This window comes from Suillus clintonianus (genome assembly GCF_016758775.1).
Source record: "Suillus clintonianus strain FC179 chromosome Unknown DEU56scaffold_22, whole genome shotgun sequence".
Taxonomy (NCBI): domain Eukaryota; kingdom Fungi; phylum Basidiomycota; class Agaricomycetes; order Boletales; family Suillaceae; genus Suillus; species Suillus clintonianus.
Window position 1 is genome coordinate 414,694 of NW_024539246.1, and position 18,799 is coordinate 433,492.

The 18,799-nt window shown below is 48.2% G+C and overlaps 8 protein-coding genes across 8 annotated transcripts; 2 read left to right on the plus strand and 6 right to left on the minus strand.

The window, feature by feature from the left end:
- Nucleotides 1-915: 915 nt before the first annotated feature.
- Nucleotides 916-3,800, minus strand: DEU56DRAFT_793376 (glycoside hydrolase family 27 protein). Its single transcript, XM_041352758.1, has 23 exons — nucleotides 3,613-3,800; nucleotides 3,408-3,554; nucleotides 3,338-3,352; nucleotides 3,263-3,279; nucleotides 3,150-3,212; nucleotides 3,012-3,090; nucleotides 2,903-2,963; nucleotides 2,820-2,832; nucleotides 2,703-2,764; nucleotides 2,614-2,655; nucleotides 2,543-2,559; nucleotides 2,452-2,490; nucleotides 2,316-2,404; nucleotides 2,222-2,266; nucleotides 2,155-2,170; nucleotides 2,061-2,097; nucleotides 1,957-2,011; nucleotides 1,898-1,905; nucleotides 1,763-1,850; nucleotides 1,598-1,711; nucleotides 1,453-1,530; nucleotides 1,314-1,400; nucleotides 916-1,254 (listed from the first exon to the last, which is right to left on the minus strand). The coding sequence occupies exons 1-23, from the start codon at nucleotides 3,683-3,685 to the stop codon at nucleotides 1,075-1,077; spliced, it is 1,425 nt and encodes a 474-aa protein (XP_041210392.1). The 5' UTR covers nucleotides 3,686-3,800; the 3' UTR covers nucleotides 916-1,074.
- Nucleotides 3,801-4,008: 208 nt separating this feature from the next.
- DEU56DRAFT_793379 (uncharacterized protein) lies at nucleotides 4,009-5,780 on the minus strand. Its single transcript, XM_041352759.1, has 4 exons — nucleotides 5,444-5,780; nucleotides 5,274-5,391; nucleotides 5,087-5,224; nucleotides 4,009-5,034 (listed from the first exon to the last, which is right to left on the minus strand). Exons 1-4 carry the CDS (start codon nucleotides 5,659-5,661, stop codon nucleotides 4,087-4,089), a joined length of 1,422 nt encoding a protein of 473 aa, XP_041210393.1. The 5' UTR covers nucleotides 5,662-5,780; the 3' UTR covers nucleotides 4,009-4,086.
- DEU56DRAFT_793383 (Sm-like ribonucleoprotein) lies at nucleotides 5,768-6,667 on the minus strand. The gene is made up of 3 exons (XM_041352760.1): nucleotides 6,432-6,667; nucleotides 6,254-6,330; nucleotides 5,768-6,198 (listed from the first exon to the last, which is right to left on the minus strand). The coding sequence occupies exons 1-3, from the start codon at nucleotides 6,443-6,445 to the stop codon at nucleotides 5,918-5,920; spliced, it is 372 nt and encodes a 123-aa protein (XP_041210394.1). The 5' UTR covers nucleotides 6,446-6,667; the 3' UTR covers nucleotides 5,768-5,917.
- Nucleotides 6,668-7,084: 417 nt separating this feature from the next.
- DEU56DRAFT_256845 (glycoside hydrolase family 27 protein) lies at nucleotides 7,085-9,888 on the plus strand. Its single transcript, XM_041345324.1, has 21 exons — nucleotides 7,085-7,369; nucleotides 7,421-7,435; nucleotides 7,495-7,511; nucleotides 7,568-7,630; nucleotides 7,689-7,767; nucleotides 7,822-7,879; nucleotides 7,933-7,945; nucleotides 7,996-8,099; nucleotides 8,150-8,166; nucleotides 8,228-8,266; nucleotides 8,321-8,406; nucleotides 8,467-8,480; nucleotides 8,530-8,560; nucleotides 8,617-8,669; nucleotides 8,720-8,774; nucleotides 8,829-8,924; nucleotides 8,980-9,093; nucleotides 9,149-9,226; nucleotides 9,283-9,369; nucleotides 9,432-9,644; nucleotides 9,696-9,888. Exons 1-20 carry the CDS (start codon nucleotides 7,270-7,272, stop codon nucleotides 9,615-9,617), a joined length of 1,305 nt encoding a protein of 434 aa, XP_041210395.1. The 5' UTR covers nucleotides 7,085-7,269; the 3' UTR covers nucleotides 9,618-9,644; nucleotides 9,696-9,888.
- Nucleotides 9,840-11,549, minus strand: DEU56DRAFT_884682 (uncharacterized protein; the record flags this gene model as incomplete). Its single annotated transcript, XM_041356169.1, has 7 exons — nucleotides 9,840-10,142; nucleotides 10,199-10,254; nucleotides 10,306-10,642; nucleotides 10,695-10,899; nucleotides 10,961-11,082; nucleotides 11,137-11,382; nucleotides 11,472-11,549. The coding sequence occupies 7 exons, from the start codon at nucleotides 11,547-11,549 to the stop codon at nucleotides 9,954-9,956; spliced, it is 1,233 nt and encodes a 410-aa protein (XP_041210396.1). The 3' UTR covers nucleotides 9,840-9,953.
- Nucleotides 11,550-11,697: 148 nt separating this feature from the next.
- DEU56DRAFT_257109 (uncharacterized protein) lies at nucleotides 11,698-13,665 on the minus strand. Its single transcript, XM_041345325.1, has 8 exons — nucleotides 13,540-13,665; nucleotides 13,203-13,463; nucleotides 12,994-13,145; nucleotides 12,773-12,936; nucleotides 12,568-12,712; nucleotides 12,492-12,510; nucleotides 12,303-12,438; nucleotides 11,698-12,246 (listed from the first exon to the last, which is right to left on the minus strand). The coding sequence occupies exons 2-8, from the start codon at nucleotides 13,452-13,454 to the stop codon at nucleotides 12,080-12,082; spliced, it is 1,035 nt and encodes a 344-aa protein (XP_041210397.1). The 5' UTR covers nucleotides 13,455-13,463; nucleotides 13,540-13,665; the 3' UTR covers nucleotides 11,698-12,079.
- A 523-nt stretch (nucleotides 13,666-14,188) lies between these two features.
- DEU56DRAFT_793421 (glycoside hydrolase family 51 protein) lies at nucleotides 14,189-17,767 on the plus strand. The gene is made up of 15 exons (XM_041352761.1): nucleotides 14,189-14,218; nucleotides 14,278-14,648; nucleotides 14,889-14,948; nucleotides 15,095-15,256; nucleotides 15,312-15,649; nucleotides 15,704-15,757; nucleotides 15,865-15,962; nucleotides 16,078-16,350; nucleotides 16,406-16,464; nucleotides 16,521-16,746; nucleotides 16,858-16,948; nucleotides 17,006-17,049; nucleotides 17,104-17,146; nucleotides 17,198-17,311; nucleotides 17,363-17,767. The coding sequence occupies exons 2-15, from the start codon at nucleotides 14,528-14,530 to the stop codon at nucleotides 17,588-17,590; spliced, it is 1,911 nt and encodes a 636-aa protein (XP_041210398.1). The 5' UTR covers nucleotides 14,189-14,218; nucleotides 14,278-14,527; the 3' UTR covers nucleotides 17,591-17,767.
- Nucleotides 17,768-17,902: 135 nt separating this feature from the next.
- On the minus strand, nucleotides 17,903-18,767 carry DEU56DRAFT_793426 (uncharacterized protein). Its single transcript, XM_041352762.1, has 3 exons — nucleotides 18,674-18,767; nucleotides 18,413-18,558; nucleotides 17,903-18,245 (listed from the first exon to the last, which is right to left on the minus strand). The coding sequence occupies exons 1-3, from the start codon at nucleotides 18,753-18,755 to the stop codon at nucleotides 18,135-18,137; spliced, it is 339 nt and encodes a 112-aa protein (XP_041210399.1). The 5' UTR covers nucleotides 18,756-18,767; the 3' UTR covers nucleotides 17,903-18,134.
- Nucleotides 18,768-18,799: the final 32 nt, after the last annotated feature.

Here is an 18,799-nt window from a genome sequence, read left to right on the forward strand (position 1 = left end):
AATATCGATTGAGGTTTATTTCACCCTTTTATAGGTTATAGTAAGTCATAAAATATAATCGTCATGACATTTTGGGCCATACCGGAGGCAATACTAGTACCGAGAAACTCCTTGCAAACTACTGCTTGCGTGCGTGCAGTAGAACAAGCAAATCTGATAACATTAATGAAATCTTTGTATGCAACTTTAAAACAGTTGAAACATCAATTGAATCTCTACGGCACCAAGCATTTGGTTGATCGCCTGACGAGAGTGAGCATTGAATATTGAATGGGCAACGATCGTAACTTGTCTCCTGACGAACCTTGTATCTAGCCAACTCCACCATGTTGGCATATTCAGCTCCGGTCAATTTTGTTTTATTTCCATATTCCACAATGAATTGCGTACGGAGGTCAAGAGATGACGCTGATGATGTGGCATTGTATCGCCGGCGCCCGATGCGCGAGAGGCCACATCGTACGGAAGAGAGAACCAGGTCCGCAGAGCCAGTATCGATTTGCACTGCAGTGGTATCAGCACCAAGAATCGGACATAGACGGCGTGGAGACTTAAAGTGCTCACCTGCGAACGATTCCGGAGGTTTCTCAAGCGCGATGGAGCCATATAATAACCTGACTCTTTGATTCTTTGAGGAGACAGAGTTTCCGCCGCCGGGGTTCAGCCCATAATTGCGGAAGGTGACGTCACACTTACTGAGGAAGGTCAAAAACTGCGCTTCAGCTAAAAGTAGATGGTCAAATAGACTGAGACACAGTCGTGAGATGTGCCTTCACGTCTTCTATGGTTGTATCCGTAGATATTCTATTCAGCGGGATACTGATTTAGTTTCTGTGGTAGACCACTAGAGGTGATGCCACAACGAGAGAGATGAGGTAGCAACTTGTCGAGATACCTCACACCATACACCGAGGTGCTCGCTGCTCGGAAGAGATGCGGACAACAATAACCTGAGCGTGAAACGAAAGACAATCCTGTCGTCATCTATTCATACAAGCTCCGATGAAATGCTGTCAATAGATAATGGTGATACAAGATTTATGTACATCACTTGGAAAAAGTCCCCAGCCTTCATTAGTCGATGCGAGTCCCGTTAGAATGCATGCACCATTCCAACACAGCACAGGGCGGCCATAGGTCATCCGGCTCGTCGCCCGCATCTTGAAGGAGCAAGGCCACGACACCGTGCGGTGGAACAGCGTGCGCTGTAAAGTTGCGAACTGCAGTGCCGTTGTCTGTATGAGTCCAAAGGTCCTAGATAGACATAGCAAATCAGAAGGCCGCGGACAGCCTGAATGGGAGATGAAACTTACCCGGACAGAGTATTGTCTGCCAGCTCGGATCCACGGAGATTCAGCCAGTTTGAAGAACATGTCGGCGGGCTCATCCAGCGTGTTCAACTGCACAAAAATTTCAATTGTTTGATCATAGTGTCTCAAAGAGAGCACGCACGAGCATAAATACTGTCCCGTTCTGGCTCTCCCCGCTCCAGTATTGTGCAGGATGTGTGTTGTTGCTGACCCAATCAGGCTATCGATGCAATGCGGCATCATTGGCGTGGTTTCCAATCAACTACAAATAAGTTGAAATGACTTACATTGATGCCCCATCGGAAAGGTGAGATGCTAGTGCCTACAACCGAGTCTTGATGAATCGCAATGATTTCTGGATTGGTCAGAATCTCAAGAGTTTCTTTGGTAGCAGAAGCGAGCTGAGGAGGGCGTGCGTGAACGGAAGGTTCGTCAGCAAGGATCAGACTTACATCAGTGCCGATAAGTAGAGGTGACTTCAAGAGCGCCCACGCAGTGAAATGGGACTTCGCTTCTTCGTATGTTAGGGGGCCATTACCACTATTGATTGTGAGGCGACGGTCAGACTCGGCTTCTCAATGACGTACACTTCAAGCTATAAGGAATCGTGTCAGCGCAGCCAGCAGTACCACAAAACATGACTGACGATATCCATGTCATTATGGCCATAGAAATCAGTTGCCCAAGTATAGAACGAGTTCCTGGAGTACGATGTGAACTGCTCAAATATAAGCAAGCCGGTTTTCTTACTGGTTTAATATTTTGACAATTGATTGCCAGTTCGGGTCTAACCCACCAATCAGCTGCATCCTTAATGGAAGGTTTCTAGAGTTTGGACGCTTACCAATATCGTCGGTCGTCTATAGTGTTCGTTAGCTTCGAGAATTATGTGAAACAAGCTCTATACTCACCCTCCAACTTTGCCCGTATCTGCGGGCCCAGGTCCAGCCTTGCTCCTGCAAAAACAGTCCATAATCTAAAAATTGCAACGAAGTGGAGTCTCACCCTTCCCCATTGGCACATGGACAAAATTAAGGGCGGTGTTCCAGACGACAGTGAAAAATCAGCAATGGCGTTTGCCATACGTTCGTATCCTGTACCCGTTAGTGAGGATTCTGACAGAGGTAAAGAATATACACACTTCCCATGATATTTTCCCGAGTGATATTGTCGAACGGAACTGATGCGTATCAAGCAATCACGAACTGGGCGTGGTATGTAAGTTCACGTACCAGCGCAATTATCATATCTATTGATAATCGCTGTCAAGAACGACCATTTGGATCAGTAAATCAAGACTCACTTGAGATAGTCGAAACCCCAGTCATGGAAGCGTTTTGCATCTCTGCTAGATATGATCATGACGTAATGACCAGGAGCGAAACTACGTACCTTGCCTCGTTCTGGTATGAGCCAGGGTACAGCTGGCATGTGAACCAGCCCGAATCACTGTACTGCATGGCAGAGACACGGTCAGGGTCCAGGAATAATTGAATGACAGGTCCTTACAATGCCAGCTTGCCTGCGTGTACAAAAGCCAAATGTCAGTGAAATGCAATTTTAGATGTCTATATATACAACATCTCACGCACAGTCCAAGGTTGTGAATTTTGTCTGTGAGGGCCTTCATTCCAGATGGAAACTTCGTTGCGTCTGGCCATGAATATTAACATATGAAACAGCCAGGGGAAATAGATGAACCTTCAATGATATCTCCATCATCGTTTCTGCTTCTTTCTGAATAACAATCATCAATGTTGACATGAGTGTACCCAGCGTCCTAGTGGTAAAGCCCAAGTCCAGTCATTCTGAATAAGGCCGAGGGTAAACGATACTTGCCGCTAAGTTGAGTGATTTCATAAGCTGTGCGGTTTGCAAGATGAGGCCTTCATCTATGTCACACTGATAGATCTGTGTTAAAACCTTCCATGATTAACTCTGTGAGCACTCACATGGTATGCGTTCCAAGCTGTGCGCGAAGCGCCAGGTCAGTGTCATCGACAGCTACTCAGAACATGGTAACCTACTGTTATAACCCATCACTGGCCGCCAGATGAGGTCAAGGAATTGGCGACAACTGAATCTTGGAAGACGCACCAGGGAGTTTAGCAACTCGGTTGTCCAGTGTAACAAGAGGAGCACGGTAGTGGGTATCGTGACGGTAGGCGACGTATGTAACGTATCCCAAGACAGCAAAGGCTAATGGAAGAACGGCAACGAACGATCTGTTGAACCTCGAGCGAACTCATGAACGTAGAAATGGTTAGCATTCAACGCCTCTCGAGTTCGACAACTCTCATACCAGTATACGTTGGGCCTCCAGCTCCATGAGTCACGAAAGGTCTGTTTTGGAGATTCGGGACTTCTGGCTTCATAGCTGGATGATAAGACAGTTGCGGTTGTCGCTTGTAGTGTGGGCGATGTCATTGTGGGGAAACTAAGTACTACTAGACCGCGGAAGCAATAAGGATGCTCACACGGCGAATTAAAATTGGAAGCTCTGTCACTGAACGGTGAGGGAGTGGGATAAATCGACAACATTGTACTTGAATTCGAAGAGCAAAGACGTCACCAACTCCGGAGAAACTTTCATGCCTCCAGCAGTCCTAGTGGCAGTCAATTGCAAGTATAGTATGTCTACAGTGCTTAAGCACTTCAGACAAGACTTCCGTGGCTTTCGAGATCATAAACATAGTAATCCACAAGACTTCGGAGCAGAGCCCAAATCGATTCGGAAGTTTTACACTAATCGAGAGCAGCTGACGAGGGTACTACATCACAACAACATCCGTTTTGCCCACCTCGGCATCGCGATACACTCCCGCACATTCTCAATCCCGCTCATCCAGCTAATGAGCCGTTCGAACCCCAGCCCATAGCCCCCATGAGGCGCGCTCCCATACTTCCTCAAATCCACGTACCATCTATATTCTTCCTCATTAAGCCCATGCCTCTGTATAGCCTCGACCAAATGTGAGGACCTCTCTTCCCTGAGCGACCCACCCACGAGCTCGCCGATGAAGGGAACCAGAAGATCAAAGCACGCTACGGTCTGTCCATCATCATTAGCTCGCATATAGAATGGTTTCAGGGATGTTGGGTAGTCTGTGACAAACACAGGACCGCCGACAAGTCGTTCCGAAAGCCAGCGCTCATGTTCGCTTTGCAGTGCTCTGCCCCACGCGGGCTCGAATTCGAATCCAACTCGAGAAGAAGCATGGTATTTCTCCAACTCCTTTACAGCATCAGTGTATGTCATGCGTGTCCAGGAGAGCCCTGGGCGCGATGCATCTTCCAGAGATTTGAGTTTTGCCTCGTCGCCATCTTTCCAAAAGAGTGGGTTTTCTGATTGACACTGAACGAGGATATTTTTGAGAGACTCTTCAACCACATGACATACATCCCCGACGTGGTGAATAAACGCCCATTCTGCTTCGAGCATCCAGAATTCCGCGAGGTGCCTATTCGTCTGAGAACGCTCTGCCCGAAAGCAAGGAGACAGTGTGTAGACCCGAGACAAAGAAGCTGCAAGGGCCTCCAGGTGAAGCTGCGAAGACACAGTAAGATATGCCGGCTGTGAAAAAAACTCGGCTTGGGCACTCGGATCGGGCAATTGTCCTGGGGAAATGGCGGAAGAAGCAGGTGAGACACGAAACGTTTCGCCACCACCCTCGCAATCGTTTGAAGTCAAAATGGGCGTGTGCACGTAGTGGAAGTCTTGGGCCTGTGTTTCGATGTGTTAATGAGAGGGCTTACGATGGGGAGTCTATGAGTACCTCAAAGTAAGTATGAAGCGTCCGGAGGGCGGAGGCCCGTAGACGGAGCATAGCAGCATTGATATCCGTTCGGGCTCTGAGATGAGCATTGTCTCTTAGAAATTCCACGGGTAAGGCTTGCTTCTGGATAGGGTAGGCCTTCACGGAGTGTCAACTGTCAATTTTTTTATCTGTTGAAAACACGTACCTCCGGATTACATTCGCCCAAGACATCAACCGCGTCGACCTGTAGTTCATATGATTGTCCGCGGCCTAAACTCTGGACTAGATTGCCACAAATGCGGACACTAGCACCATTAGTTAAGCTGAAGGATGGTGTTATGAGCTTCTATGTTCTGAAACGCCTCGAGAACATACTTGTGGGGGGTAACATCTGGCTTTAAGACTGCCTGCAGGCCGGAAGCACAACTTCCATCGTTAATCACCACGAAAGTGACATTTTTCTGTCTTCGTACGGATTTGATCCAACCACTCAATTGTACTTTAGCTTCCTGACCAGTCCCTTGCAGGGAAGACAGTAGCTGTCGGATCGTTGGCGGCAACGTCGAAGTTGACGCAAAACGGCGCAGGAGCATGGAAGACTTGCACAGCCACACGCGATTTCGATTAAATTTTTTTGGCTCGCGAGTCGCGATGTTATGCAAAATGGCTCAAAGCCACACTGCTCAGCCAGCCCACATACGAACAGGAAGCCAGGGTTACCGATAACTAGTAGCTGATACAAACTGAGCGAATTTGTAGCTCGGTGCAATATTTTAGTATTAACAGAAAAAGAAACACGATATACAGATGACAAGGCGATACGAGCATGATATTTTTTTGGCAAAACCATCAGAAGCCCCTCCCCCTTCCCCTGCCCCTGCCCCGACCACCACGCCCACGGTCAACCAATCCTCCCCGTGCACGGCCCCTTCCACGTGCATCATCCTTCTTCCTGCCTTTGGGTTTTGGTGCGTCATCTACTAATAGCGTATCAAGAGGAAGGGCATCGGGAAGCACGAAGTAGCGGATATTGTTGCCACGGATAGATAAGGAGTCGAGGGATGTTGGGTCCCGGTTACGGGCTGTCATCTTGACAGTTTTGAGGTGGGTGTTCATCTGCATATCTACACCTGTGAAGTGGCTTAAGAGATCGCAAACACTGCCAGTTCCGTTCATCTGACGCACCAGTAATTGTGCCATGGACTACAGAGCCGTTCTTGAGCTCAATAGTCACGGTCTCATTGTTGAGTTTCATCAAGAATCTGATGGAAACAAGGATCAGCGCCCGATCTTTGTAATGCACAAATTGAAAGGCATCTTGAAAATGTCAGACCAAGACGAAAGAAACGTCTGCTGTATTCACCTTACGAGCTTCATGGTGGATTATGTCGTCCTGCAGCAGAACTGTTCTGAGGCTGATCGACTGTCGAGAATCGAGACGGCGCCCCTGTTGATCCTTGTTTGCAAGGCATCCAAATCGAGTCTGCCAGGTGCTAATAGTAAACTCGCAAAGACCCTCCGGGCATCCCAGGACCTTCCTTTTTTCGGGTATAGCAGAGAAATACAATTGAGAGTATCCTGTCGTGATGTATTTTATTTGGCTGTCATGCCAATGTTCGCGTGGTTTCTTTCGTACTTGCAATTATCTCCTCCGAGACACCGCAATATCATGGCCATGCCGTCGCATGCCACTATGGTTTTCTCAGATGTATTCACTGTGCTAAACTCCCAACACAGTGTATCCTCGTATATGGTGTTCCTGGTGCATGCTGGCTGAATTTCCCTCTATCCACACTTCTGGGGAAAAGCGGGACATTCCGCGATGCATTCAGTGGTGCTGGATACGATTAGGAGAGAGATGACTGAAACCGAAAAGGAGACCGAACGGTCAAGTGGAGCCGACTGTGTGATGGCATCAGGGTCCTCAGGCTGTGTAGTCCCGGGTATGTCTTTATTTGATGTTGCCCACCTGAATCTAATACAATTAAACCCTGAGTATTGCGGAATCTGCGGGCTATATTCGGAGACAAAATCAGTAGCATCACCAGTGCCCCACGCTGACTCGCCGGATGACTCCAAGGGCGTGTTAACTCATCGGTCACGAGCTCTTTAATGGCAACCCTAGGTCCGGCCTACCGGCCGAGCACTATAAGACCAACGCCGAGGGTTCATTGCGCACGGAACGACTTCAAGTCTCTGTAATGACATTGTCCAGGACGCCGCTCGTTACCGCCGTGGTCGGTATACTTTCTGCAGCTACTTCTGCCAATGCTATCATGAACGGCGTTGGTAAATTACCTGGTCTGTATCTCAGCTCTTCCTGATGGTCTTTCATTGACATGTTTGATGCAGTGATGGGATACAATGGTACGTATTGTTAAGAGTGCAGAAGCTCCCTATTGACAATCAGCCCCTGTGGCCTTCAGCTTGGAACGCCTTTGCAGTGAGTGAACGTGACATTCGCGACCAAGATTGGCGTCCTCATGTAGTATGTAACAGTGCAACGTCAATGAGACACTCATCATCCAGACTGCACAAAACATGAAGGAGTATGGCCTCCTGGTTAGTGTCGTTTGACACATCGAAACCAGATGATTTTCACTGATCCACTCCATCGTAGGATGTTGGGTATAACCATGTCAACCTCGACGATTGCTGGGCTATGAAGAACCGTAGCTCTACTGGCGAGGTCATGTCAGGTTGGTTCCTGCTGAGAACCGTCGCGTTCATGTGCTGAGCAACCGTTATCAAAGATACTATCAGGTTCCCCAGCATGAACAACCTCACAGACCAGCTACACGCTCTTGGCTTGTATGTGAATATGTATTCTACATGATGCAGCACCATTCTCATGTCCCTCCCAGTTACGCAGGCATAGTATGAAATTTACACCTGACGAGAAGATTTTTCCTCACTGTCAGTTCTAGTACTCTGACTCTGGTTGGTTTACCTGCGCTAGATACCCCGGATCCTTCATGCACGAGGAACAGGACGCTATGACCTTCCAATCCTGGGGTTTCGACTTCCTCAAGTAAGCCCTTCTGGTGAAGATACTAAAAAGTCGCTAACCACTCAATTTAGGTATGACAACTGCGCCAGTGAGCATATGAGCACTCAGGAACTTCCAGAAAATAGAAAAACTAATCACTTTCGTTTTAGTTCCATATGATGACATCATCCGGGAGGGCATGATTGGAAGTGGGTAGAAATCCTCTTACCTTGGTCTATTATCTAAATATTTTGGACCATAAGAGTATCAGCGCATGGCAGATGCTCTCGCCGCGGTCGCAGAGAAAACTGGCACTACCCTCATATTCAGTTTGTGTGAGTGGGGCTGGGTGAGTTTCATCTCCTACACTGATTTGTTTCGCATCTGACTCATCCAATGATCCTCTTAGAATCAAGTCTGGCTGTGAGCGTCAATTTCACCATAACGACCACTATCTTACAGGATACCACAGGTGGGGTGCACAGATTTCTCACAGTTGGAGAGTTTGTCCCCTCTCAGTTGAACTGAATGGCAACAAACTGACCGGAGATTTGCTTAGATTGATGGTGACATTGTGCCCCATTGGAACTCGCTTGCTAGTATCATCAACTCGTCAGTAACTGCTTCAAGAGGCCTTTCCCGTCCTAATATGTTGAATACAGCGCATCATTCATCACGCAAGCTACTAATCACTATGGGCACAATGATCTCGACATGGTAGGCGCAACACCAAGCGTCTTGCCTTTGGTGCTGACATCATTCAAATCACAGCTCGAAATCGGGAACGGAAATCTTACGTACGACGAAGCAAAGACACACTTTACTGCATGGGCACTTGTCAAGGCCCCCCTGCTCATAGGCACTAATGCAAGTACTTTGGTCATTCTCAACGGCGCAGCTCACCAGCGCTCCTCACACTTAGCTCGCCGCCATAAGCCAGGAGATGCTCAGCATCCTGAAGAACCAAGAAATCATTGCGGTCAACCAGGATCCTGTCTATGGCACTAGCATCTCGCCATTCCGCTGGGGCATCAATGTATGTCACTGCTTTTTTGGCGTATTTTTGATCATACATACCATGGGCTGAACAGCCTGACTGGACCTACAACGTGACACACCCTGCTCAATACTGGAGTGGTCCCAGTGAGAATGGAACGGTTTTCATGCTCGTATGTCATTCCAGCACCTCAGTACCATGATGATTTGAATATTGATACATTTTCAGATCAATACCCTGAGCGAGCCGGCTGATATGTTTTTCAACCTCACGGAATCTCCTTGGATTCGCGCTGGCATCCAGTATTCTGTCCGGGTAGGCCTTCCCATACCACGTGGCACTTCACAGCGTCGTTGATCAGAATTTTTTGGGGATAGGACTTGTGGACGCACACAGACAACGGCACCGCTGTGCGTGACTTCACGGCCATGAGCGTCCCAGCACATGGTGTAGTGGCGCTGTTGCTCAAGGAAGATGGGAATGAGCCCGCTGGGTTGATGCCACCCTGTGCTGGCCTAGCTCTTTCACAATGCACTGCTGAGAATGGGACGATATACTCATGAGCCGCGTATGGTCTTACCCATGACTCTGTAAGCAGCCACAATGAATACTAATCACCCATTGTCACTGTATTCTGTTAGATGCAGTACCACAGTCAGTTGTATTTGTAAACTTTGGCTCACTGTGCACATCAGAATCTGACGGGGATTTGCCTACATCTGCTAGAGGCTGTTGCTGATAAGTTAGCTGCGATGCCACAATCATTCAAACGACAAGAGATTCACAAACGAGATTCAAGATTAACCCGTGGATCGGGGGCGGTTTTGAAAGCCAGCCCTGCCGCTCTGGAGAGAAGGAAGTGCATGTTGTTGTGCTCATTGCAATGTGTCTAATGCATGCTAAGTAACCATCCGCGAGTGCAATACTGACAGTGTACGTTCATACGTGGCTTCTATCGTCTGGAAATATTCCTCTGTGTTCTGATCTTGCATGTTACCAGCGGGTACATCCAACGTAAACGATGGCTTGAAGTGGAGGTAACCAGAATACTCGGGGATATCAGCGTCCAGGGAGAGTGGAATTCCGCCCTGTAAGATACAATGCGTCAATACGCGACCAGCTAGAACATTAGATTCGAACATACTGCCACAGAGGTGAGATATGTCCAAGCTCGCGCAGCGTTGGGCGTATTATAACCACCTAAAGCCCGAGATGGTATGCGAGATAATGATCTGATAAGTAGCACCATACCTCCACCGAGTAACAATTTCTTTCCTTGCCATTCGTGAACGATGCGATGTATGCACCAACCGAGCGAGCCTTCGCCACCCAAGGACCAGTTGAAGGTTCCCATGGGATCACCTGCTAGGCCATCTAAGCCGCACTGAACTAGGATGAAGTCGGGCCGAAAAATATCTTTGATACGTTCGATGATGGGCCAAATGCGGATGAATGTTTTGGTAGATGCACCAGCTTTCAGTGGCACTGATAAAGTGAAGGGATTGAAGGCCGGATCATCGACGTCCGGAAGGGAAGCGAGGGGGGAAACAGGGAAGAAGCCTGGAGCTGCATGATGGATAGATAGCGTCTGAAAACAATTCCATGGGTCAGAAATTGTCAATGGCTCAAGATGCACGCACAAGAACTTGAGAGGTAATCGTAGAACCAGATTTGTGAAAAGCTTGTGACACTGCATCTGAAAAATGAAGGTCGAGGTCGAGATACATCACGCGTGGTTTCTTCATTAGAGGAGCAGAAGGTATTGTTCGTTTGAGGAACAGGATGGCGAGAACGCAATCAGCTACATAACAAAAGCCCGAAGCCTGTGATTTTTTGGCGTGATGTCTGGATATGATAGCACTGAGACTGCAAGGAAAGTTCGCAATGTACTGAGGCCAGTACTTACCTGCCGCCATCCCAGCAGATGGCTACATCCGAAACATTGTTTTTAAGGACAGCTGCTCCGGTCAAGGTGGCTCCTGCGACTTGTGTGATGTAGTCTTTGATTCCATAAAACATGGGGCAGTCCTAGATGCACTGACAAGTCGCGAAACAGCCTGAATTTCGGTTTGGTATACGCACGTCTTCAAGTCCAAACTCTGAAGCTTCCGGTAGGTTCTGCGCGTCACTTGATTGAGCCATGGCGTATTCGAGATAATCATGAGTATGGTAAGCCAGTAGCTCCTTCTCGCCAGCAGGCCGCGGTCGCACAACCAAAAATCGTTGGGGCGCTTGACCAGTGCGGCATGCTGTCAGAAGTCCATATGCGTGAACGAGCGAATAGACGAGGAGAGAACGGTTTCTATTGGAAGGTAAACGTGAAGATATCTGCCAGTAGTGGAGAACATCCGAGTGAATTGATTAGACAACACTCAACATATGACACGTCGGAGGCCCATCTAAAGTGTAGTACTCACTTTCACAAGGTCTTCTGAGAAGATGTAGGCCACGGGCTTAGCATGCAATCCAGTGCTAAATTCGACATGGGAGTCCATCTTTCTGTCGCAGTGATAATATCCATCCACGCTGCACAGTACTTACAGTCAAAACGAGTGTGCTCCAAGCATCTTCCGAGAACAGATTATTCAGCCCCCTTTGCCCGAGTCTAGACTCTCAAATTGGAATCTGTGTGATTGACACAAAGTTCAACGTTACAAGATGCAAATATGCAAATGGTACTTTGACACAGAAAAAAAAACATCAAGCAGTTTGGGACTGGGTGATGAGTCTACGACTCCACCTATGCCTCAAGGAATCATCTTTGGACGTACAGAACCTCTGGCTCGTCAGTATTTCAGGCCGCATTCCACGTATCATCACCTGATGAGCTCGTTGAATATCAGCATCACCCATTATCAGAGTGTCGACGAGCGAGTTAATCAGCAGCGTCTCTCCTTGCAAAGACCATCTTTTACGTGTCAACGCTCGCGATCCACTCCAAAACGTACACCTCTACAGCCAGTAACCTGAGCTTCTTAGAAACATCAGTCCTAACAGGATGAATATTTAGTCGTGACTCGTGAGGTCAGGCTTCTTTGGTGGACAGCGCCTCCCGCAAGAACTGGATCGATTTCTCCTCCTGTTGACCAAAAATCTCAACAGCTTCTTTGATCTTCCGGGAGGTTTCTGCATCCTTTGAAAGCGCGGTTTGCAGGGCAGCTGCGCTGTTGGACAAATAGTCAGCGTCCAACACTGTGAACATGTCAAGTTATAAGCGCGGTATGGAATCGAAAACGCAGCAAACACACCAGACTTTTCTCCGGCCACTTCCAATGTAACAGCAGCTAACTCATCGTCTGATCTTCCGGGTGCAGCAGCGAGCAGAGCGAGTACCCTGTCCGATATGGTTAAGTGATGTGGACGAAGTCTTGCCAGAGCAACAGCCTGCAAAAGTGATGCACATGAACAAGCATAAGTTCGTCGATTTCATTGCTCACCTCGTCTAGTGTGATGATACTGGTGGCACAAAGCGGGTTGAGTGGACCGTGTATTCAGGGTAAAAACAGCTTTTACCTCGCTGGCACCACAGTCGTGCTTGTTTGTTTCTCCTTGAAGGCTTGTATAATTGAGCATATCACCGGTGACATAGGATGCTGCCGAACGGGGTCGTTGTATTCAACATACGAGGAGGCACCTTCTGGAAAGTGTACTCGTAATTCTGGGGGCTTTAATTAGATCTCGCTGATAGGAATCCTAGTATCAAGTCTGAGAAACGTGCCATTGAAGTAAGGTGAAATAGAGAGACATCCCGCCTGCGATGCTGCCATAGCCTGCGGGACAGAGAACAAACAAGTTCCGAGTGTACGTATGCCGCTTTCCTCCAGCTCCTTGCACGCAAGGATGCCTTCCGGTGTGGCTGGTATTTTTATACAGACCCGATCCCTTAGGAAAGCACGATCAGTCTGCCTCCAGAACAATGACCTAGAATGTTCTACCCACTTATATATGCCGCGTTTGCCAAAAGCGCTGATAAGAGCCCTTGCGTGTGCAACAGTGGCATCCTTATCGTATGCTGTGCGAGGTGATGTCTGCGCGAGAACTCTACCCGTCTTGTCCAGATATGGAATGACTTTGCTAGCGAGAAGGACAGTCTACATGACGGGATTTCAAGTTGATCAATGCGCATTGTACTCCCAAATCATACATACCACGAGATTCAGCACATTCAAAATACCATCCTCGGTTGATATGTCGATCGCAATGTCCTGGACATACTGAGATACAAGGGGTTCCAAATTCGCGTCCCATTGCACTTGCAACTGGCCATTCACAATCGCCTGATTAGACGTCATGGAATGGAACGTCGTCGAGACAGACAAGGATTCGGCTGCCTTGGGATCCATGGAATCAATGTCCACGATAACCCCAAGAGCTTGGATCTGTGACAGTAGGGTCACCATGATGGCAATCTGGCAGAATGAGTGAGTAAATCAAGGTTGATCCACCAAGTGCCTCTAGCCCAAATCCCGTGTACATATTACGTACCGGTCACGAGCAAAGGCATGTACTTTTACTCTTTCGTCTTGACTATTGCCCACAACCGGGAGAGTGTCTCTCACAATTCTTGGCACTGGCCAAAGCTAGTGTGGATGTCTACCTAGTGTCTCCAATGCTCTCTTGCAGGTCGCCCATCCCTCTTTGTCCTTGGGAGGCATTCCGTGTCTGATTGCCACAATCTTTGCAAGACCAACTTGAATGTGTTCAAGGTCCCTGCGAATGTCACAGTGTTGGGCCATGTGAATGTCGCTCATAAATACGTACTGCAGGCACAAAACATCATGTCAGCTCCATACTAGTTACTACCATGATGGATGGGAGTCTACCAGAAACCGCTGTACGAAAAATGCAACGGACCGAATCCGATTCCTCGACTGAAAGGGAGGCACGAACACCACCAGGAAGTTCCAAAGGCACCCACCGTGACGTTCTGGCGTGATGTCAAGCACCGTAGCTTCGTCGACACGCGGGAAGTTCGGAATATCGTTTTCATGCAAGCCAATCACGAGCAATATCATTGTGTGCTCGGAGCAGGTTGGAGCCGCCGAAATCATTGGCCGGGCCGCCCACCAGTGACCGGAAGTGGCTGCCGGCGGCTAATTGATGCTCATGGAAAAAATAAACTCCAACGAGTAATTGCGGCTTCAGCCTAAGCTTCCTGATCAATGTAAGTTGCTACAGGTAACAGGTTGCTACCCGTCACTAGTACTCACTGGCAGTTATAAGCCTTGACAGAATGAATTTCACAGAGTAACACCGACATTCGTGTCATTTACTCAAGTGAAGTTCGGGGAGAACGTTTTGCACGAACCGCCGCTTGCGAGTCTTGTGGTCCTTCCCACTTCTTTGCAACTTCTTTGTGTTGATCACGCGTTTTACCGCGCCCGACGGCGGTCCGCCCCGACGTCATGGTCATTCATTATAAAGGGCATCTGGTGGGCTATGTGTATCCCAGCAATTGGGAGTGACTTGCAAGATGCTGTCCAGCCTCCTGAGTCGTAGTGTCTTTGCAAGCGCTATTTTCGCGAGCTGTGCTGCCGCGGTAACGACTGTCACTATTAATGGCACAGCTAGCCACACCATTCCGCCCCTTCTTTGTGAGTCAATATATTTACCTGTGGCCCTATTTTGTGTCAACATACCACTCCTCAGTTGGCCAGATGTTCGAGGCAAGTAGATAGTGGTGAAAATCATACTATTTTTTGACATGCAACCGATTGGTGGCTTGTAGGATATCAATGTACGTTTCCTTCTGTGTTTGACTTTGGCCCGTTCAAATTAACTACTTCCTACCTTATTATAGCATGTAAGAGCATCCTGATCAAGATAAGTTTGAGTGCCTTGGAAAATAACGTTCACTCTTCCGCAGAGTGGTGATGGCGGTATTTACGCTGAGTGTCAGTGTTTCATCCAATTTACACTTCTGTCATGCTTCTGAGGTCCTTTTACAAGTGCTCCAAAATCGCGCCTTCCAGCAGGTGAAACCAAGTAAGATCCACATATCTGTATCTTTCGAACTGTAATCCCTGAAACGTATATCTAGACACAGACGCTGCTCTCTTCGCCTGGGCTCCAATCAACGGCGCAAACATCAAAGTCATTGCTGATCCTACCCCGCTCTCTGATGCCCTCCCCAACTCCCTCGAGTTAACCATCCCAACTGGTGCCTCTGGTCAAGTCGGATTCGGCAATGAGGGCTATTGGGGTATGTCCAACTGACCATGGGGTTTTATACACCGAGTTCACTACCTTCCCTCCAGGCATAAACGTCAACTCCTCTTGGACTTACAACTCCTCTTTCTACTACAAATTCCCCAGTGCATCAGACTTTTCTGGAAAGCTCACTGTCATGCTTCAGTCTGCTACTGGTGCAGTCTATGCAAGCGCTTCTGTCCCTGTCTCCGGCTCCACCACAACCTGGACGCAGGTCATGATGTCTCTTACGCCTGCCTCAAGTCCTGCATCAACTGCTAACAACTTCACGGTCACGGTCGATGGTGCCAGCGCTATCGGAGAGACGATCAACTTTGCAATGTTCTCCCTCTTCCCTCCGACGTTCAAGGGTAGAGCCAATGGTCTGCGCATGGATGTTGCACAGGTATGTTAGTTTTCATCTGGAGTGCAGGCAGTATGTTCTGAGAGCAGCACATAGACATTATATGACATGAAGTCTTCGTTTTTCCGTTTGCCTGGTGGTAACAACTTGGTGAGCTCCGTGTAGCGCCATATTCATCCACGCTGACTATCAATGTAGGAGGTAAACATAAAAATCGACCGGCCTATTTGTGGACTCTATCATTGATACAACGCCAGGGCCAAAGCTTTTCTACACGCTGGCAATGGAATGCAACAGTAGGCAAACTAATTGACCGTCCAGGACGTGTGGGTGACTGGGGATACATCAACACCGAGTTCGCACCATTCTAGTGACTTGACTCTGCCATCAATAACAAAATGCCCTCCCTTTTTCTCAGCGGTCTCGGTCTTCTCGAGTATATGTATCTTTGCGAAGATATGGAAATGAAGCCCATTATGGCTGTATGGGCAGGTATATAACAGTCGCGCATTCCATATCATTTGTATGCTTACTTCACGCACAGGGTACTCGCTCAACGGGGCCAGCCTCCCTGAGAACGAGCTCGCACCATACATCCAACAGGCAATCGACCAGATCAACTTTGTCATCGGGAACCCCGCCACGAGTGAACCAGCTGCCCTGCGTGCATCTCTTGGCCACCCAGAACCATTCCCTTTGCAATATGTCGAGATTGGCAATGAAGACTTCTTTGCATCGGAATCGTAAGTTTTTGACCTAAACTAATAATGAATGAGCATGTCGATGATACGCTACAAGGTATATCTACCGCTGGAGAGACTTCGCGGACAACTTGACGGCTACGTTCCCTCAGCTGAGTGAGCGCTGCAATATTTGCGCAGGAGCTTGCTCTGACTGAGGCATTTCTTGGTAGAGTTTATCGCGACCTCGTACCCCTTCGATCCCATCCTCGATCCCATCCCAAAGCAGTACGACAATCACGTGTACCAGACACCTGGCTGGTTCGCAGAAAATGCATTCTACTACGATTCTTTCGAGGTTCGTACGCTCTACATTTGCATCGCGTCATACTGGGAAGCTGACTGTGATACAACCGAAAGCGCAATGGCACTTACTACTTTGAGGGTGAATATGCCGTCGTATCGACCAACGCCAGCGATATCTTCGGCACGCCTGCCAACGGTCGCCTCGTATACCCTGATATGCAGGGTGCGTGCTCTCTCGTGGCCATGAATCGTACCTGACACCAGGATAGGATCTTCGGCAGAAGCTGCATTCATGACTGGTCTAGAGCGTAACAGTGACATCGTCTTCGCTGCGTCGTATGCTCCCTTGTTAATGGTCAGCTTAATTTGTACAGTGAAATCAGAGTGAACACTAAAATTATAAGCACTGTAGAACGTTGCCAACTATCAGTGGACACCCAACCTTGTTTCTTTTGAGTGAGTTACTTGCAAAAACAATCGAGGATGTGCATCAGGTTCATGTCCCCTTAGTGCATCACAGGTGTACCCATCAACCAGCTTCTATACACAACAGGTAGCAATATTTGATATCTGAGTGGAATTGCGTCCCTCACATCTGCTACAGCTCTTCAGTGTCAACCGTGGAACAGAATATCTCCCAAGCACCCTGCCTACTGTAAATGGGGCACTCCACTGGAGTGTCACGCGTGATGCACCCACGAACACGGTTATCATCAAGGTACTTCAGGCTCTCCTTCTCCTGTCACGATGTTCATATTTCGTTACCAAGATCGCCAACACGGGCACGACAGCTGAAGAAATGGCATTCGAGCTTCCCTTCGACGGTGTTCACGGCACTGGTACTGCGACAGTCCTCTCAGGCTCTGGCACTGCAAGCAACTCGCCTGAGGCTCCCAACGCTGTTGCGCCCGTCATTTCACAGGTTAAAACTGGTAAGAGTTTTTCATACACTGTCCCAGCGTACAGTGTCAACGTGTTGCGAGTGGAGGTGCAGTAGGGGATAGAGCGTCGCTTGGCTACATTTACATGTCATACCCCGACAAAAAAGTAATCATAGCCTTATACCAGACAGATGTCTGTACCTTCTTTTGTGACTCAATGTCAGCACACATGAGCTGCTGAACATGATGGCATGCAACTCTGTTGGCTGCCAAAAAGCTTCCGACCCCCTTAGGCAGGACCACTGATTGATAATATAAATCATAATGCATACAGAACTTGCGTCTCTGTGTGGACAAAAATGGAGACGCGAACCATGTCGTGCAGGTCCAGATCCAGACACTGAGCACCGGATTTGAGAAGTTCGACTTAGATCTACTGTCTTGACTCGTGGATGAACTAGATCTGGAGATTACGCCGAAGGCCTCTGAGAGATGCAATAAATCGGCAATATGTGGTATGGTATGAAGACTGCTGCCTGCACCCTGGCACCCACTCCTGCTGAGCTCCGTGTGGCGGTGGGCACTACAATTGGAGGTATGCATGATATTATGACCTATGATATAATACAGAGTTGGACAGGATAATAAAAGGTTGTTCGTTCAGCTTGATGGAGCGGACTGGGAGGACGCTGGTGGTTTTGGCATGATATTCCACAGCTCCCTCTTCTGTACCATTGTGAGCTTGACGTCCTTCCCGACGTATGGCTTCAGCTAATGTTAGTAAAACAATAGACGAAGGGGGCAGACATCGAACGAGGGTTGATATACGTGTTCGTGAGTAACGATTAAGAGGAGACGGGGTGCGGATGCAAAGAAAAAGGACAGCAAAGAAAAAGTAGTCAGAGAAGAGGTAAATCGATAACAACTATAGCACGCACCTCGCTTTTCTTGATCTCCTCTATACTCGGCGCGACAAATACCCTCACTTTCTCGTCCAGTAAACGGTACTTCGACGCGCCTCGAATAACATGTTTTCCTGGGGCACCTGTGCGATGCCCACCAGGGAGAAATGCTTGTCTAGTTCCTGCGTACGGTGTGAGTGTCGAAATAAGAAGACCAGTCGTTTAGACGAAAAACATAATTAAAGACGGCCCAACGCAAGTGAGAAACAATTCCAAAAAAGTAATTGCTCGACCCACCTTTATAAAAATCCTTATTCCCCCGCTTCGGTGTCAAAGCACGCCGCGAGGCTTTCGAAAGACAGACAGCCGTGAAGAACATTGATGAATGACTTCAAGTCTCTAGACAACTTCCGAAATTTCAAT

Excerpts from the sequence above, each read along its gene's own strand:
- DEU56DRAFT_793376 (XM_041352758.1), bottom strand. The coding sequence starts at position 3,685 with ATGAAGCCAGAAGTCCCGAATCTCCAAAACAGACCTTTCGTGACTCAT. Across the intron at positions 1,712-1,762 it reads CTCTACTTATCGGCACTGAT|CTCGCTTCTGCTACCAAAGA; the intron begins GTAAGTCTGATC and ends CGCCCTCCTCAG. Across the intron at positions 1,531-1,597 it reads CTTTCCGATGGGGCATCAAT|CCTGATTGGGTCAGCAACAA; the intron begins GTAAGTCATTTC and ends TTGCATCGATAG.
- DEU56DRAFT_793379 (XM_041352759.1), bottom strand. The coding sequence starts at position 5,661 with ATGCTCCTGCGCCGTTTTGCGTCAACTTCGACGTTGCCGCCAACGATC. Across the intron at positions 5,225-5,273 it reads TGGGCGAATGTAATCCGGAG|GCCTACCCTATCCAGAAGCA; the intron begins GTACGTGTTTTC and ends CACTCCGTGAAG. Across the intron at positions 5,035-5,086 it reads CGCTTCATACTTACTTTGAG|GCCCAAGACTTCCACTACGT; the intron begins GTACTCATAGAC and ends ATCGAAACACAG.
- DEU56DRAFT_793383 (XM_041352760.1), bottom strand. Across the intron at positions 6,199-6,253 it reads AGTCCATGGCACAATTACTG|GTGTAGATATGCAGATGAAC; the intron begins GTGCGTCAGATG and ends GCCACTTCACAG.
- DEU56DRAFT_256845 (XM_041345324.1), top strand. The coding sequence starts at position 7,270 with ATGACATTGTCCAGGACGCCGCTCGTTACCGCCGTGGTCGGTATACTT. Across the intron at positions 8,670-8,719 it reads CTTGCTAGTATCATCAACTC|CGCATCATTCATCACGCAAG; the intron begins GTCAGTAACTGC and ends TGTTGAATACAG. Across the intron at positions 9,370-9,431 it reads GCATCCAGTATTCTGTCCGG|GACTTGTGGACGCACACAGA; the intron begins GTAGGCCTTCCC and ends TTTTGGGGATAG.
- DEU56DRAFT_257109 (XM_041345325.1), bottom strand. The coding sequence starts at position 13,454 with ATGGTGACCCTACTGTCACAGATCCAAGCTCTTGGGGTTATCGTGGAC. Across the intron at positions 12,937-12,993 it reads GGCAAACGCGGCATATATAA|GGATCGGGTCTGTATAAAAA; the intron begins GTGGGTAGAACA and ends TGCTTTCCTAAG. Across the intron at positions 12,247-12,302 it reads AGTGGCCGGAGAAAAGTCTG|TGTTGGACGCTGACTATTTG; the intron begins GTGTGTTTGCTG and ends ACATGTTCACAG.
- DEU56DRAFT_793421 (XM_041352761.1), top strand. The coding sequence starts at position 14,528 with ATGCTGTCCAGCCTCCTGAGTCGTAGTGTCTTTGCAAGCGCTATTTTC. Across the intron at positions 16,949-17,005 it reads CGTATGCTCCCTTGTTAATG|AACGTTGCCAACTATCAGTG; the intron begins GTCAGCTTAATT and ends TAAGCACTGTAG. Across the intron at positions 17,312-17,362 it reads CGAACACGGTTATCATCAAG|ATCGCCAACACGGGCACGAC; the intron begins GTACTTCAGGCT and ends TTCGTTACCAAG.
- DEU56DRAFT_793426 (XM_041352762.1), bottom strand. The coding sequence starts at position 18,755 with ATGTTCTTCACGGCTGTCTGTCTTTCGAAAGCCTCGCGGCGTGCTTTG. Across the intron at positions 18,559-18,673 it reads GAATAAGGATTTTTATAAAG|GAACTAGACAAGCATTTCTC; the intron begins GTGGGTCGAGCA and ends CACCGTACGCAG. Across the intron at positions 18,246-18,412 it reads AGGAGATCAAGAAAAGCGAG|CTGAAGCCATACGTCGGGAA; the intron begins GTGCGTGCTATA and ends TACTAACATTAG.